The sequence below is a fragment of the Notolepis coatsorum genome (genome assembly GCF_963971535.1).
Source record: "Notolepis coatsorum genome assembly, chromosome: 15".
In the NCBI taxonomy this organism is placed as follows: domain Eukaryota; kingdom Metazoa; phylum Chordata; class Actinopteri; order Aulopiformes; family Paralepididae; genus Notolepis; species Notolepis coatsorum.
Genome location: NC_140179.1, coordinates 28,322,704 through 28,341,194, shown reverse-complemented (window position 1 = coordinate 28,341,194; position 18,491 = coordinate 28,322,704). Strand labels below are relative to the sequence as shown.

At 45.4% G+C, this 18,491-nt stretch overlaps 1 protein-coding gene across 1 annotated transcript in view; it reads left to right on the top strand.

Moving 5' to 3' along the window:
• Window positions 1-2,604: 2,604 nt before the first annotated feature.
• flncb (filamin C, gamma b (actin binding protein 280)) overlaps window positions 2,605-18,491 on the top strand; it is a gene marked incomplete at its 5' end in the record, with an annotated part of 155,781 nt that continues 139,894 nt past the window's right edge. Inside the window, 1 exon segment of the mRNA XM_084330952.1 lies at window positions 2,605-2,980. Coding sequence (XP_084187078.1) covers window positions 2,605-2,980 — 376 coding nt within the window.

Sequence of the window (18,491 nt, the reverse complement as noted above, 5' to 3'; positions counted from 1 at the left end):
CACTCACACATTGACACACCGACGGCGGGGTGACCATGCGAGGTGCCGACCTGCTCATCGGGAGCAGTTAGGCGTTAAGTGTCTTGCTCAAGGACACTTCGACATGTTGCCCTGGGAGGAGCGGGACTCTAACCGGGAACCTTCCGATTACCAGGCGACCGCTCTACCTACTGAGCCACTGTCTGTAGGTCTGGCTCTACAGGTCCGGAGGCTCTATAGGTCAGAACACACCAATCCGACGTCAAAGAACTACCACAGACAAAAGGCGACTCCTCTCGTCTCCCGTCACCTGGACTCAGGGACTGCTAATGTAACGGAGGTACCGCGAGTATATCCACAGTCACGATGGACTTCAAGTGTTGTGAAGTGACTGTGGCACGTAGCGGTACTGCAAGTAAACTCACTCCCCTTAAAAGGCATCCAGACACATTACCAGGTATAGTGGTCTGCGATGTCGCCTGCGGCGTGGGAGACCGGGGTTCAACTCCCACTCAGGGCATGTCAAATGAAACCGGTTTCACTCACACCGCTCTGACTACCTCCAACAGTTTGATTGATTGATTGAAAACTTTATTAACAGATTGCAGAATGGGTACAATACAGTACGGCTCAATACAAACAATTGTTAAGGGGATGCAGACCAGAGAAAGACTTTCGTCTTGTTTACATCAGGGTCCCCCATTTTCAATTCATCATGTTTCTTCATCAGTGACGAGTGCGTACGTTTCTGTGAGATTAAATGACTCCATACCAGCAGGTGGCAGTAGTTTGTATCATCAGTAGATCATATCATATCGTATAAATCGTTTTATTTTCTTATTTCAATATAATTGTTTGTTACTCTATTTTTTGGTTGATCAATAAACCCCCATAAACGCATCTGGACGTCACTGTGGTTTGCTTTTGAACGCGTCACGATTAGGAGCCTACTTATAAGCCTCTTTACTTACACACTCTCCCTCAGACTCTCAGCACAGACGGTAGCCTCTCTGAGAATGCCTACTAGCACATTGTGTTTGCAGCGGTCGGAGAAAGTGAAATGAACAGTGTTGTTGTAAAGCCCTGCACTTTTTGTGTTGTGACTTCAGCCAATCGGAGTGATCACTTTTCTCCCGGGCGTTGCCCCGACCGTTCAGTGTCGATTTCGACGTGCCAAAATGTCCTGACTCGCCCCGACAACTCCTTCGATGTTAGACGTTCAGGACACACCGACCGCGCCAACTCGGGCCACCGACACTCCTGACCCTAACCGGTGTGTGTACCCCCCCCCCCCTTATACATCACGGGCAACATGGTATTCTTGACGTGTAACTAACATCGTCACATAGTGGACAAGACAAGGCTAGATGGCTAGAACGGCTCACTATGGTGGCCTGAAGGGACTCTCTCTGCCCCCTATCCTGTGACAGTCTATTTCTCGGTTGTGTGAGTATTTTGGAGAAGGCCTCAGTTATACATCAATGAGACTCTGCCACCTTCTATGTCATGTCATCTCATTCCAGGTCGAGTGTATAGGCTATAGTCAAGTGGACCGCCCCATTAATAATAAAACCATGTCATGTTTATTATTATGTTGACAGTTTATATTTGTACACAACACAAGGCTACCGTTTTGGACGAACTAGCGGTGATGTCACTGTTCCCCTCTTGTAAACCAATAGTTAATGGCCCCGTAGGCACCCGACCACCCGTTCACTTTTTTTTTACAACTAACCGGGCGGCCCATGCTCCCCCCCCCCCCCCTTCTCGCCCAATTTGGAGAGCCTAAAAATAAAGAGGTGTCACAACTGTTTGAGGCCGGGCCCCCTTCTCTGGTGTCGCCCAATGGGGCTCCTTCTAGCTATCTCCGTAGGATGAGAGAATACCCCTCCTGCATGTTGTATATGGTCATGACGGGGGCATTCTTGGAAGTCCAGGGTACTGACGCGAGGTCCTGCTGGGGGCGCCGAGGTTTCTGAACCACCTCTAGTCTAGCGCTTCATTTAGCCGCTCCTCCGGGGTTTAATAAGCGACACCGCCGCCGACCTGAAGGCGCTCCGTCCCGAGCCGCTCCGAGCCGTGCCGGGCCGACTCAACAACACAGAGACAGAGGGGCACTGAACTTCTCTAAAGAGTATAAAGGCTATTATTATCATCATCATCATCATCATCCAAGGTGTCCTGTCAGGAGAAAACAAGCCACTTTTCGTTTCTCTGACTATTCCCAGTGACAGTTAAACGAGCCGAGGAGGACCACACCGCAGGCGTTGGCGACGACAAACGGATTATTATTTCATTCATCAGCACCACTGAGTTTTGGCAACTTCACCCCCCCCCCCCTCCGCGAGTACTGTACAATACACGCCTTCTGTCTTTTTTTTCTTTTTTCTTCATCTTCCTCCAAAGTTTCAACTTGTTGCTCCCAGAAGGCTATTTTACGCACGTTTTGGCACTACTGCCAGCTGCAACAAAACAAGTTTGATCCCCGAACCCCCCCCCCCCCCATTCTTTCCGTGCGTGCTCCCCCGCGCACAGTAAATCCCGCACATCACCGACCCCGCACTGATTGCGGTATTAAAAAGAAATAAATAAATAAAAAAAAGGGGGCACGGAGCGAGCGACAGGATGATGAGCAACAACAACACGTACTACGAGCAGCAGCTCCCGCCGCAGTACTACCAGGGCACCGACACCGAGGAGGAGGAGGAGATGCCGGCCACCGAGAAGGACCTGGCCGAGGACGCGCCCTGGAAGAAGATCCAGCAGAACACCTTCACCCGCTGGTGCAACGAGCACCTCAAGTGCTTCAACAAGCGGATCAACGACCTCCAGAAGGACCTGAGCGACGGCCTGAAGCTCATCGGGCTGCTGGAGGTGCTGAGCCAGAAGAAAATGTACAGAAAGTATCACGCCAGACCCAACTTCAGACAAATGAAACTGGAAAACGTGTCCGTCGCGTTGGAATTCCTGGAGAGGGAACACATACGGCTGGTGTCGATAGGTAAGGCGCGCTATGGATGAATTACGCACCGTGTTTTCTGTACACACACAGTGATATGGTCCATGTCATATGGATGAATTACGCACCGTGTTTTCTACACACACAGTGAGAGGGTGCCCACTGCCCTGCCTCCTCTCTGGGCTGGTGTGTGTCTGTTATGATGAGCAAGCTTCAAGTTTTGTTTTATTTGTCACATATACAGTGAACTGCTTGGTTCATATGCGCCTCCGTCCTGAGAATGTGCTACAGTACAAAGTAAAAAGAATAAGGCCAACAAACACTATACAAAATATACAATATACAAACAACTGGTTAGAGGGCGTGTGTGTGAGTCGAGAGAGAAAGGCTCAGATTGATTTCTGCGAAATGAATGGAAGACATTTCAGTTACAAGCACTCGCGCAAATGAAAAGCGATAATAAAAAGTTGTTTGGAACACGCGTAATAATGTGAGTTTGTCAGATTGTCGCGACTTCTCGGGAAGTTCAGCTACAGAAGCACATCATGGCTATATGCAGCTATGCCTAGCTATAGTTGACGCAGCACACAGCTGTCGTCGCGTAATCATCTAGTGGTTAATAACATTCGCAAAGTGCGCACATATTGATGTCACAGTTGTCACTGAAAGCGGTCAGCATGCGTTTTACTGATGAAGGAATCACCCACCCTGCCAGACAAAAGCTGTATTCAGCTGGTTCCGGGAACACGGACCTGAAGCAGTGTTGCATGCTGCTGGACACATGCTTGTTATTCCCCCCTAACTCCTGCATTATGCCCATTCGAATGGATCCAGCCAATAAGGACCGATTGATTGAAAATGTTATTAACAGATTGCAGAATGGGTACAATAAAGTACAGCTAAATACACACAATTGTTAAGGGGATGCAGACCAGAGAAAGACTTTCGTCTTGTTTACATCAGGGTCCCCCATTTTCAATTCATAATGACATATATGACATACAGTACTGCTGCCTATCTATACATTTATGACATACCAGATCTACAAATACAGTACTGTTTGTGATACAAAAATAGTCTAAAAAGAGAGTATATATACATTTGACGTAGAAACTGTACATTGGAGGAGGTTGGGTAGGTGGGGGGGGGGGGGGGGGGGGGGATCTCAGGTCTCTATCTTCTTGGCACAAATCTCCAACTTGGCACAGTCGATGTTCATCATGACACTGGGCAGCAGACTCCAGCTGGAGAGTATGGTGGATCACTTCCAGGAAGAAGATAGCTTCCAATTTGTTCTATAATAGATATGACTCTTTAAATAAAAAAATAAAAAAAGTTTTTACTCTGTGACAGTTGTCCGAGTCATTGGGAACAAGAAACGTATATGTTCCAAGCTAATACCCGACCCCACTGGCTATACTCCTTAACCTTCGCTAATGTGATTTGGAAAGGTTGGCCGAATCAATAGACTGCAGAAGAGTGCATTTTTGTATCATTTTGCAATGTAGTCTCTGATGCCTTGTGGTGGTATGGATGGTATGTTCTCGGAATACCGTTTAATTGCATTACTGTGTGGTGATTGAATAAAGCTGAACTGGATGGAACAATTGCAACCGGAGGAGAGGTTTTTGCGTGTAAATTAGGCTAATTCTCTTTCATACACTCTTCATTACCGAGAGATATGAACAGACTGGGTCAGACCCTTTGAGTCCCAAGCAGGAGGACCACCGTCTTCTCTTATCACATTAGAGAGATTAGATTAGAGTCACTTTTATTTTCATTGCACAAGCACACGTACTGAGTACAATGAAATTAAGTTGGCATCTAACCACAGTGCAAAGGAGCCGTGAAGTGCAATGCAGTATACAGTATAACATGTGTGTGTGTGTGTACTGGAGTGTACTGTATGTGACAAAGCTATGGAGTAAATTATGCTAAGCTAATTATTATACCGTAGTATATATACACCGTCACCCTGGTGCAGAGTTCAGTGAGGTCATAATATGACTACCATAGAAAGGCTGATAGGTGCCATCGCTTGCCCCGAGTACAAAATGAGTGTTGACCGGAAATGTTTGATTGATTGATTGATTGATTGATTGATTGATTGATTGATTGAACATTTTATTAACAGATTGCAGAATGGGTACAATACACAGTACGGCTCAATACACACAATTGTTAAGGGGATGCAGACCAGAGAAAGACTTTCGTCTTGTTTACATCAGGGTCCCCCATTTTCAATTCATAACATTACATACAACACAACATAACATAACAGGTGGGTGGCATTGCCTGGTACAGACAGGTGGGTACGCAGCAGTTGATGATGCTGTTGGGCCTCTGTGTGTTTGCATTAGAATGACCCTTCTGTTACCTCTCTGTGTTAGTTAGTAGTACATCCATCTGACCCTTCTGTTACCTCTCTGTGTTAGTTAGTACATCCATCTGACCCTTCTGTTACCTCTCTGTGTTAGTTAGTACATCCATCTGACCCTTCTGTTACCTCTCTGTGTTAGTTAGTACATCCATCTGACCCTTCTGTTACCTCTCTGTGTTAGTTAGTAGTAGTACATCCATCTGATCCTTATGTTACCTCTCTGTGTTAGTACTTAGTATCGGTGGGAATCACCAGAGGCCTCACGATACGATACTATCACGATACTTGAGTCACGATACGATAGTATTGCGATACTAAATATATTGCGATATGCCTGAGTATTGCAATATTAATATTGCGATACATTGCGATTTATTACCTTTTTTCAACTGCAAAGTAAAACTTTGTCAACATGTTTTATCTAATACAATAAAGTTCAGTCTGTTGATCTCACTTCAATAATTTTTATTGCAGAACATGGTATTTTCTCAAGCAGACAGATGTCAACACTGTAATCTGTGTTGCATGTACCTGACAAACTGAACTGTTTGTATTACAGTCATATTCCAACTTAACTGGATGCACACGTGTGCGGACTACTGTACTATTACAGGTATTGAAATTAACAATGCAACTTCCTTATACAAAAAAAAAATATATATTTTTTTTATAAATAATTAAATATCGATACTTGGCGTCCCTGTATCGATACAGTATTGCCACGCAAAGTATCGCGATACTACTACGTATCGATATTTCCCCCCACCCCTAGTTAGTAGTACCATCTGATCCTTCTGTTATCTCCCTGTGTTAGTACTTAGTACATCCATCTGATCCTTCTGTTACCTCTCTGTGTTAGTACATCCAGCAGGGATGTGAGGATATTGTCCAGATTTTGTTTGCATGTGATTCTTGTGTGTGTGCGCGTGCACGTGCATGTGCGTGTGAATGTATGAATGTGTGTGCACATGCTCATTGCATCTCATCACTTCTCCATAACGTCGATGACACCTCACCTTCCAGTCTGTTCTGACTCATGTTTAATGTCAGCACATTAATCACATTGAGTGTGACAGCCTCCACAAACAGATGTAGGCTTGTTTATCAAAAACCATCTGCTGGGGTCAATATGATTTAAAAAGCCATATACGGTAGAAAGATAATTTTCTGCTCGTATATAAAAACATTGTTGGATGAAAAATCAATGCTGCCTGTCTTGATTTAACTTGGTAAATTTTATAGGTCGCAAAATAATAATCACTTACTGATATGATTGGGTACCGAATTCTGTACTTTGAAGGGTACAGAACGAGTTACATCAATACTACAGAGTACTGATTCACACTAGAACAAATTCCGGTACCTTTACATGTTTAGTATTAGGGTGTAATATACTAGACAAGAGGGAGCCTTTTCCACAAATATATTACTGTCTTGTCTCTTTGGTCTTTGGAAAGACCAGACGAGGCCAGAGGAGTTTGAGCATATTTACTGCGGACGACCAGATAATGTTGATATTTAAACATTTAAAAACACAATACACGATCATGCAATTTATTTTGTGACGTGTGTTACAACAATACATAACAAAATGTTCTAAATAAATAACAATGTTGAAATTGAGAAGTTTGGATTTTATTTATTTTTTGTTATTACAGAGTTAAGTACAGACAAAAGGTACCGTTGGATATCGATATCGAATTCCAGGTACTGGTACTGGTGTTGGTTCAAATGTGAACGGTACCCAACCCTACTTACAACATACAGATATTTTCGGGAATATAAAAAACAATGTTTATAATTTCTTTATGAACAAAACAATCAAAAAGAGAATTGTTAGGGATTTGCATTGTGAAGAAGAATCACAATTGGAATTGATTACAAATATAATGCATCTAACGTAAACATAATGAGGCACACACACACACACACACACACACACACACACACACACACACACACACACACACACACACACACACACACACACACACACACACAATCCTTCTGTCACAACATCACATGCTCTCAGTTTCATCTCACCTGGCTGAGAGACAGTGATGACATGATGTTTGTCACTTTTCTCGTGACACACAGACCACCCCCCACACCCTCTACCCCCCACACCCCCTACACACACACACACGCACACACACACACACACACACACACACACACACACACACACACACACACACACACACACACACACACACACACACACACACACACACACACACACACACACACACACACAAATCCTTCTGTCACAACATCACATGCTCTCAGTTTCATCTCACCTGGCTGAGAGACAGTGATGACATGATGTTTGTCACTTTTCTCGTGACACACAGACCACCCCCTGTCACACCCTACCCCCCAAACACACATTTCCCTCTGGTGTGGAGTAGGGGTGGGACGATACACCGATCCAGATCGATATATCGATCTATTATCAATGATCAAATAGGATCGATGCAACGTAAAAAGATCGATTTATATTGCGATACTCTTATTTTGAAAATCCCATGGAGTGTCGTATCCGCTCTGCTCGGATCAACAGCACACAGCAGTAGCGTCTAGTGCGTCACTAGAGCAAGGCTAGTGTGCCTATTCTGCGACCCAAAACAAGTCCCTGCTGTTTTATTCCGCAACGGGTCAAATGCATCTAACCTGCTTTGCAATCCTCGCCATTCCTTTATGCCCACGTCGCGTTAAAGATCGAAATTAACGTTACGTTAGCGTAAGCTAACAACAAGCTAACCCAGAGCCATAGGCAGAGAGAAGTGGGCACTGGGAAGGAGGGGGGGCAGGCATGCTCCCTTTCTCTGTGTGTGTGCGTTTGGAAAGACCAGATGAAGTATACCGGTAGTATATTTATAGTAAATGTACTGAGGATGGACAGATAATGTTGATATTTAAACATAAACAATACAATACACATTAAATGTATTCATGATCACCATGCAACAAAACAATTGCAGGAATGGTTTGGGAGAGGAAGGGGTTTTAGGTTGCATGTTGTGAGTTCCAAAAAAATTACTTAAAGTTTAAAGCTAAATATATCAAAACATGGCACTTTACAGTGAACGGGAGGTCTATTTGTATTAAAAACAATAGATTGTTTTTCATTTAAATGTCTGGAAGAGCTCAAAAATAAAAATGTCAAATGATATTTCCATTGCCTTTTTTTTGTTGATCTAAATGTTACTGATTGTGTTAAATGGGCATATAATATCGTCTCATATCGATCGCAGGCACCTGAATCGTATCGTATCGTGGCAGACTTTGTCATATCGGAAAATATCGTATCGTTGTCCAAAGAATCGATATTGTATCGTATCGTGATGAAACTGGTAATTCCCACCCCTAGTGTGGAGGACTGTCTGTGCTGCAATCACCTGACCTCACCTACATTCCTCACCTACAACCAGGGCATCAAAATAACCACACTGTCAAGTGAACTACTCAGATTTTTTTATGGTCATTATTATTATTATAATTATTTGTATTTACGTTAGAGACAAACAAATAGGAATACAACTAAACTAAACTAACATACTGCCGGGTAAAACGTCTATGCGAAAACGGGGAAACCATACTGCAAAAGAAAAAAATTGTTTATGCAAAAATGTGAAAAAGTTACTTTGAAATGGAAAGGGAGAATGTTTATGTAAAAAATGTAAAAAAGTGACTTGGGAAAAAAAGAGAAAAATGAACCAAAATAAAGAGTTAAAAAAAGAAAAAGAAAAAAACTAACATACTGCCAGTTCACAAAGTAAAATACACTATACAGTATGCATGTCAAGCCGCACGATGACTGAAATGTTCACAAGTGGATTGAAGAATAGAGTCTGTGAAGCCAAATGAAATGGAGGACGGTCCAAGACGACGGCTGGGATGAAAGCTGAGATCTTGGTGGATCCAAGCACAATATCGTACAATTAGGGTTGGGTACCGTTCACATTTGAACCGGCCACCACCACCTGTCAAAGTGTCTTACCAGCCACCGTTTCTTTGGCCGGCAGGAAATGTTAAATTAGGGATCCAGATATTTGTATTGGATATCGGGCCGATACCACGCTCAAATAGGTGATAATAGTCATATTGAGCCGATACCACGTTCAAATAGGTGATAGCATGTAATTACAGGCCGGTACCACGTTGAAATAGGTGATAACACATGTTGTGTGTGTGTATGTGTATGTCTGTGTGTGGGGGGGGTGACCCCAGGCTGTGGTGTGAGGGGGAAAAGTGGGTCAGCAGACAGCCTCGTGGAGGTGTGTGTGTGTGTGTGTGGGGGGGGGGGGGGCAGTGCGAGTGCCATTTGGCGATAAGGAAGAACAATCTAGAAGGACACCTGTCGTGGCTTCCCTCGCGAGGGACGTGTGTCAGGTTACACACATACACACACACACACACGCACACACACACACACACACACACACACACACTGGTCTGCCACAGGGAAGTCACGTAGTGTTTCCTTGTGTCGACTCTCCTCCCGTTACCTCTGATGATCCTTAGCTGCTGTTCCCTTCCTCCGTGTGTCAGAGAGAGACCAGCAGCTAAACTCAATGCTGTTCCCTTCCTCCGTGTGTCAGAGAGAGACCAGCAGCTAAACTCAATGCTGTTCCCTTCCTCCGTGTGTCAGAGAGAGACCAGCAGCTAAACTCAATGCTGTTCCCTTCCTCCGGGGGTCAGAGAGAGACCTGCAGCTAAACTCAATGCTGTTCCCTTCCTCCGTGTGTCAGAGAGAGACCAGCAGCTAAACTCAATGCTGTTCCCTTCCTCCGGGGGTCAGAGAGAGACCTGCAGCTAAACTCAATGCTGTTCCCTTCCTTTCTGTATCAGAGAGAGACCAGCAGCTAAACTCAATGCTGTTCCCTTCCTCCGTGTGTCAGAGAGAGACCAGCAGCTAAACTCAATGCTGTTCCCTTCCTCCGCGTGTCAGAGAGAGACCAGCAGCTAAACTCAATGCTGTTCCCTTCCTCCGTGTGTCAGAGAGAGACCAGCAGCTAAACTCAATGCTGTTCCCTTCCTCCGGGGGTCAGAGAGAGACCTGCAGCTAAACTCAATGCTGTTCCCTTCCTCCGTGTGTCAGAGAGAGACCAGCAGCTAAACTCAATGCTGTTCCCTTCCTCCGTGTGTCAGAGAGAGACCAGCAGCTAAACTCAATGCTGTTCCCTTCCTCCGTGTGTCAGAGAGAGAGACCAGCAGCTAAACTCAATGCTGTTCCCTTCCTCTCTGTATCAGAGAGAGACCAGCAGCTAAACTCAATGCTGTTCCCTTCCTCCGGGGGTCAGAGAGAGACCTGCAGCTAAACTCAATGCTGTTCCCTTCCTCCGTGTGTCAGAGAGAGACCAGCAGCTAAACTCAATGCTGTTCCCTTCCTCCGGGGGTCAGAGAGAGACCTGCAGCTAAACTCAATGCTGTTCCCTTCCTCCGTGTGTCAGAGAGAGACCAGCAGCTAAACTCAATGCTGTTCCCTTCCTCCGTGTGTCAGAGAGAGACCTGCAGCTAAACTCAATGCTGTTCCCTTCCTTTCTGTATCAGAGAGAGACCAGCAGCTAAACTCAATGCTGTTCCCTTCCTCCGTGTGTCAGAGAGAGACCAGCAGCTAAACTCAATGCTGTTCCCTTCCTCCGCGTGTCAGAGAGACCAGCAGCTAAACTCAATGCTGTTCCCTTCCTCCGTGTGTCAGAGAGAGACCAGCAGCTAAACTCAATGCTGTTCCCTTCCTCCGTGTGTCAGAGAGAGACCAGCAGCTAAACTCAATGCTGTTCCCTTCCTCTCTGTATCAGAGAGAGACCAGTGGGATATCTCAATGCTGTTCCCTTCCTCTCTGTATCAGAGAGAGACCAGTGGGATATCTCAATGCTATTCCCTTCATCTCTGTATCAGAGAGAGACCAGCAGTTAAACTCAATGCTATTCCCTTCCTCCCTGTATCACAGAGAGACCAGCCGATGAACCTGAGACACACACGTACACATCCGTACGTACAGTAGGACACGCACTCCATAACCACAACATAACCACATGCCAGCGTGGGTAACTGGTTAGTGGGGTGATCTGGTGGCCTGGGGCAGTGGGGGAGGGGAGTGGCTGTGTGGCCCAGAGGCCTGCAGATGGAAGAGAGAGAGAGAGGTGTGGGGTGGGAGGGTCTGATTGATGGCTGGACAGCTGAGCTCTGGGCTCCCTCCACTAACAGGTGCTTAAAATAGACCCCCGAGCCCCACGGCGACAGGGGGGGGGGGGCAATGGAGAAGTGCTAAAGGAAGTGAGGAAGGAGTGAGGCGTTAAGGAGAGAGGCGTTAAGGAGAGAGGCGTCGTTAGGGGGTAAAAGTCAGAGATGATATGCTTGAAGTAATGATTGACATAGAGATCCACCAATCTCTATTAAGGCACTGTTTCCTCCAACACCTCACGCTCGACATGGATTGGAGAGCAACATTATGATGTCACAGTACTTAAAAAAAAAAAAAAGTGAATGGACGACTTGTGTTACTGTGACACACTGTGAGTCACAGAGTGTCTGGAGGCCAATGTTATTCCATTTCCTGCGGCAGTGAAACCGAGGCAGATAGTGGAGTTTTTTTTGGAAATAGAATAACAGTACAAGGAATTTTGCCTTTAGTGTACAGCAATTTGAAAGGTGATCAAAGTTGGGAGCGATGGGAATCATTTGAGTTGAGTTGAGTCAGCTATCTCAAGCCCCGCCCTAATTTCCTCGATCCTCCAATCACAACCGTTGCTTCCCTCGGACAAACAAGGTTCTTTTGTCTGAGGCAAGCAACAGTTGTGATTGGATGATTGCGAAAAGTGGGCGTGGTTTGAGATAGGTCAATTGGTGTCAGCGGTGATGAAGTTGCATTGTGTATCCCTAGTGTGTGTATATGTGCGTGTGTGTTTGTGTGTGTGTGTGTGTGTGTGTGTGTGTGTGTGTGTTTCTTGGCTCAACAGGAATGACAGCCTGGTGGATTGTCTGCCAACAACTGTGTCAGTAACACAGTGATGATGATGAAGATGATGATGATGATGGTGGACGTGATGCTGATAATGGTGGTGGTGACGGCAGAAGTAATGATCATGATGATGATAATGATGATGATGGTGGCGGTGATTTTGATAATGAGGATGAGGATATTGATGATGATGATGGTGGCTGTGATTTTGATAATGAGGATGAGGATATTGATGATGATGATGATGGTAGCCATGATGGTGATGATGATGATGATAATGATGGTGGTCATGATGTTGATGATGATGATGATGGTGGTCATTAGGGGTGTAACGGTACGCGGATACGTACTGTACTAGGGGTGGACGGTATAAACGGTATACGGTATAAACGGTATGAATTTGCTCTACGGTATGGATTTTGACTATACCGTGTAACCGGTAGAGCAGCTCTAAAATAGCAATGACGTCATGTAACCACAGCGCGACTATTTCACTGGCATTTGCCCCTAAAAATAGATAGAATTAGTCATAGATAATAGATATGTGCAAACTGGAAAAAGTTATATAGGAGGCTTCGCGCAGTGGGCAATTGTCATTTCATAATAAACACATATCACCGCGGCGCACATCAAGTTTCAATTTCAGTTCCTGGCATTTTTAACCAGTGGAGAAAGCCGAAAGGTAAGAGATTTCCCTATCGTTTTTCTTATATGAATTATTCTACGTTAATAAAACATACCTGGTGATCAACTACAGTTTGCTGTGAACATTATGATATGTGTGTAGTGTTCTGATAACGACGGCTGGGCAGCGCGAGCTGGATGCTGGATTTTGCGAGAAGCATATGCAGCTGCAGAGCCACAGAGTAGGGGCTGCTTTCAGGTCCGGTCACAGTGCAATACTCCAATTCAGCCATTGGCAATTCAGCCGTTGGGTGGGTGGCGCTGTTGAGCGGGCCTGTGACCGGACCTGAAAGCGCCCCTACTCTGCGGCTCTGCAGCTGCATATGCTTCTCGCAAAATCCAGCATCCAGCCCCGCTGTTGGCAATGGGAGCAGCACGGAGTCTCGACTCTGGACTTATTTTATTTGGAATATAATGACTTTTTACGCAAAAGTAGCCTAGTTTTAAGTTAAAATATTATAAATCTACATGCCTTGAGGATGTCATTCTTTATTATAGCCTGCCTATCAGGCAAAAAAAATTATTCTAACGGAAACACTGATACCGTGATATATACCGTTACGTCTATGCTTCAAATTATACCGTGATATACATTTTAGACCATACCGTCCACCCCTATACTGTACCGCCTCGATGTGGTCCTCCGGTACAGTACACGCTGTGCACCAAACGATTGCAACGGTATGGAACCTTTTTTTGCTGAACTTAAATCCCCCTGGCCCTAATATAACGTGCACAACTAACCGGATGTTGTTTGTTCATCCCACGCAGCTACACTGAACGAGATCTGTAATTCAGCATAGCATATTAGCCTTAGTATGTGTAGAGCATTGTGTTAGGCCGATACACAAGTTTCAAGTTCAAGTTTCTTTAATAGTTGTCATACAGAAGTACAGAATACTTTTGTACAAAATGCTTCTTACTGTTGCGCTCCAGAGACTGTGCATGACAAGATAAGTATGAAATAAAAACATAGTAAAAATTAGAAGAAAAAAAAGAGGTCACAGTGTTCAGTTTAGACATATGTACAATGTTCGTAGACGTGGTTACCATACAATATACAATACTGTGCAGTGTACTAATATACAATACTATATAGTGCAAGGCATAAATGGACGAGGTGCAGTTTAGGTACAATTCACAGTAGGTGTACGAGTTGTAGTGCAAATCCTTTATCAATAAATATAAAGTGTAAGTGTGTTTGTGTGATCTAAAGTGTGGAGAGTGGGTGCTGCAGTGTGTTGTTTGTTTGAGTGAGTGTGTGTGTGCGCGTGGGTGTGTGTGCTGTGTGCATTTGATGGTTGTTGCATAGTGATTATTGTTCGTTTAGCGATTATTGTTCGTTTAGCAGCCTGATGGCCTGGGGATAGAAGCTCCTTCTGAGTCTTTCTGTGCTCGCCATAAGACTCCGGTATCGCTTGCCTGACGGCAGCAGTTCAAAGAGGCAGTTGTTCGGGTGGCTCGAGTCCTTAATAATTCTCTTAGCCTTCCCCTTGCACCGCTTGTTGTAAATGTTCTGGAGGGTGGGAAGCCCCCCTCTAATTGTGCGTTCGGCTGAACGTGTCACTCTTTGTAGTCTGCTACGGTCTTGTGCAGTGCTATTCCCAAACCAGGAGGTGATGTTGCCGGTCAGGATGCTCTCTATTGTACATGAGTAGAAGTTCCTAAGGATCTTCTGACTGACTTGGAACTTCCTTAGGCGCCTGAGGAAGTAGAGGCGTTGTCGTGCCTTCTTCACAACACTGTCAATGTGTGTGGTCCATGTCAAGTCCTCGGATATGTGGGCTCCGAGGTACTTGAAACTGTTCACTCTCTCAACTGGTGCCCCGTCGATGCTGAGGGGGCTGTAGTCCTTGACCCCCGACCTCCTGAAGTCCACAATCATCTCTTTTGTTTTGCTGACGTTCAGGGAGAGGCAGTTCTCCTGACACCACTGTGACAGGTTCTCTACCTCTTCCAGGTAGGCCCTTTCGTCGTTGGCAGAGATCAGGCCCACCACTACTGTGTCATCAGCAAATTTGATGATGGTGTTGTTGTTCCGCTGTGCTACGCAGTCATGTGTGTACAGGGAGTAGAGGAGGGGGCTCAGAACACAGCCCTGGGGGGCCCCTATGTTGAGCGTGATGGATGAGGAGGTGCAGTTGCCGGCTCTTACCACCTGGGGTCTGCCCGTCAGGAAGTCCAGGACCCACTGGCACAGGTCATAGTTCAAGCCCAGGTCCCTGAGCTTGGCTATGAGTTTGGAGGGGACTATGGTATTGAATGCTGAGCTGTAGTCGATGAACAGCATTCTCACATAGTTCCCCTTCCTCTTGTCCAGATGTGATGCTGCTGTGTGCAGCACATGGGCTATGGCGTCCTCCGTGGACCTGTTGGGGCGATATGCAAATTGCAGAGGGTCCAGGTTGATTGGGAGGGAGGAACAGATGTAGCCCTTCACTAGCTTCTCAAAGCACTTCATGGCTATGGAGGTGAGGGCTACAGGGCGGTAGTCGTTGAGGCAAGCGGGCGTAGATTTTTTGGGTACAGGGATGATGGTGGACTTCTTCAGACAGGTGGGGATGACGGCCTGTTCCAAGGACAGGTTGAAGATGTCAGTGAATACCGGGGCCAGTTGGTCGGCACAGACTTTTAGGACGCGGCCGGGGATGCCGTCCGGTCCTGCTGCCTTCCTGATATCCACTTTTTTAAAGATCCGTCTCACCTCATGCTCTGTTACCCTGAACACTGAGTCTCCATCAGCAGACCCCCCCCCCCCCATTGCCGTGGTTTGTAGGCTGGTGTTGTTATTCACAGCCTCAAACCTCGCATAGAAGGAGTTGAGATCATTTGCTAAGGAGATGTCACTGTTCAGTTTGAGGGGGGTTCCTTTGTAGTCTGTCATTGTTCTGAGGCCCTGCCACATGCCTCTAGAGTCAGCCTGTTCAAACTGAAGTTCAACTTTATCCTTGTAACGCCGTTTTGCCTCTATTACTGCTCTCCTGACGTTGTATCTTGCCATCTTGTGTTCTTCCATGTTGCCTGTCACCAGCCCGGTGTTGTATGCTGATGTGCGCACTTTCAGAGCCTCACGGACGGATTTGTCTACCCAGGGCTTTTGGTTTGGGTAGATATTAATTTTGGTGGTGGGGATTATTACTTCTACCTGAGTACAGACATAGTCAATCACCGTTTCGGTGTATTCGTTAATATTGGCTGTGTTATCACGGAGTACACTCCATTCTGTGCTTCCCAGCACTGCTTGGAGTGACTCTACTGACGTCACGGTCCAACGCTTAACCTCTCGCGAGACCACCGGCGTTCGCTTGAGACACTGTTTGTACTTAGGCAAAAGAAAAATTGCTGCGTGATCGCTTTTACCGAATGGACTAAGAGCCTGTGACTTGTACCCATTCTTAAATTGCGAGTATACATGGTCTAATATGTTCTCGCCTCTGGTGGGACAGGTCACATGCTGATAGAAATTCGGCAGCACCTTTTTAAGACGCGCGCTGTTGAAATCCCCCAAGACCAAAATGGCCGCGTCAACGTTAGCTGCCTGGAGTTTGTTTACCTCGTCGTGAAGTTTTGAAAGTGCGACCTCAGTGTTCGCGTGTGGTGGAATGTACACTCCGATGAGGATGATGGACGTTAACTCTCTTGGGAGGAAGAAGGGTCGACATTTTATCGTGATAAACTCCAGGTCTGGGGAGCAGTGGTTAGACATTTCTTTTGTGTTGCCTAAATCGCACCACTCCTTGTTTATCATGAAGGCGATGCCGCCTCCTTTCTTCTTTAGTGACTCTAATGCCGTCCGGTCTTTTCGTAGAACGAAGAAGTGGTCTGCCGGTTCTATTGCATGATTCGGGACATCTGGACTCAGCCAAGTTTCTGTGAAACAGAGGACGTTACAATCCCGAATGTCCCTCTGGAATTGGATCCTTGCTCTGATGTCGTCCAATTTGTTTCCTATCGATTGCACATTGGCCAACAATATGCTGGGCAATGTGGTTCTGTGTCGTTTGGACCTCAGTCTGTTCCGGACCCCGGCTCTCTTTCCTCGTCTTCGCGGCGGCTTTTGTCCGTGGCCGGCATAACAAAGGATCTCGGCAGGCCATTTCTGCTGTTCAGCGATCCGATCCAGAGAGCAATCCAAACGGTACGTTTTTCTTAATCCAATGTCAATGATTGACTGACGGTCATACACATATAATGCACCAACAGTTGGTGCAAATAAAACTCCTAATACTATAAAAATTAACAAAATAAAGCACAGTCTCGTCGGAGCGATCAGAAAGGCAGCCATCACAGCAGCGCCAGTTCATCGCCAGTTGTACTTTTGCGCGATCTGATTGGCCACTGATGTTTCTGGTCATGTAACATGTGCGCCAATCGTGGGACGGCAAGGTCTGCCACCGGTTAAGCTTAGGCACTCTTTCGAAGTTGGTTAAGGTTAGAGTTTGTCTTAGAGCATGGCGATAGAACACCAGCCCTGATTCCAAACTCTAACCATAACCAACTTCGAAAGAGTCGCCTAAGCTTAACCAGTGATAAACTAGGCGTTAGGTAGTTTGCAGGCTGTTAGACCCGGAAATAGGCGCAGAACTTGCCGTCCCACGATTGGCGCACATGTCACATGACCAGAAACGTCAGTGGCCAATCAGATCGCGCAAAAGTACAACTGGCTTAGGGAAAGTATTCACGCACCCCGCCCCCCCCCCCACACACACACACACACAACCACCATTTCATAGTGTATTGTTCGGTTGTGAAGCACTTTGAGCTGCAATCTTTGTATGAAAGGTGCTATACAAATAAAGTTTATTATTATTATTATTATTATTATTATTATTATTATTATTATTATTATTATTATTATTATTATTATTATTATTATTATTATTATTATTATTATTATTATTATTATTATTATTATTATTATTATTATTATTATTATTATTATTATTATTATTATTATTATTATTATTATTATTATTATTATTATTATTATTGTTGATTTCCCCCTCTAAGAAACACGCACACAACTTATGTTCCACCCGTGCATCACAATGCGGTGCGCAGCTGCACTCCTTACACACAGAGCGCTCTTCCGTCTCGCGTGTCCTTTCACAGAGCAGAAACGTGGCAGTCGTGGCATTTTCTTTGGACGTTTCGTCGTGACTTATCTCTCCCATGAGCCCCATTCCTCTCGGCCGCAAACGCTATGTTCCCCGCGAGCATCCGTCACGCTAAGACAGGAAGTCAGTGCGGCGTATGCAAATAATGACATTCAACGACTCCTACTGACTAATCTGATGAATCAGCTTCGCTGTGGCGAGTTCCCCTAGAAGGTGAAAAACACGACAACAGAAGAAAAAAAACAACATGACATATAGCGGTGCGACTGAGGCGCTCGCACAAGTCCACGCTTGTCAGGTGATCTTTCTCGTTTGTGTGGAAATCTAATAATGATTTATTCTTTTCTTTTGAGTAAGTCTGTCGGTTGGGAATACGGTTTTCCTTGGTTGAAGTGGATACAGTGA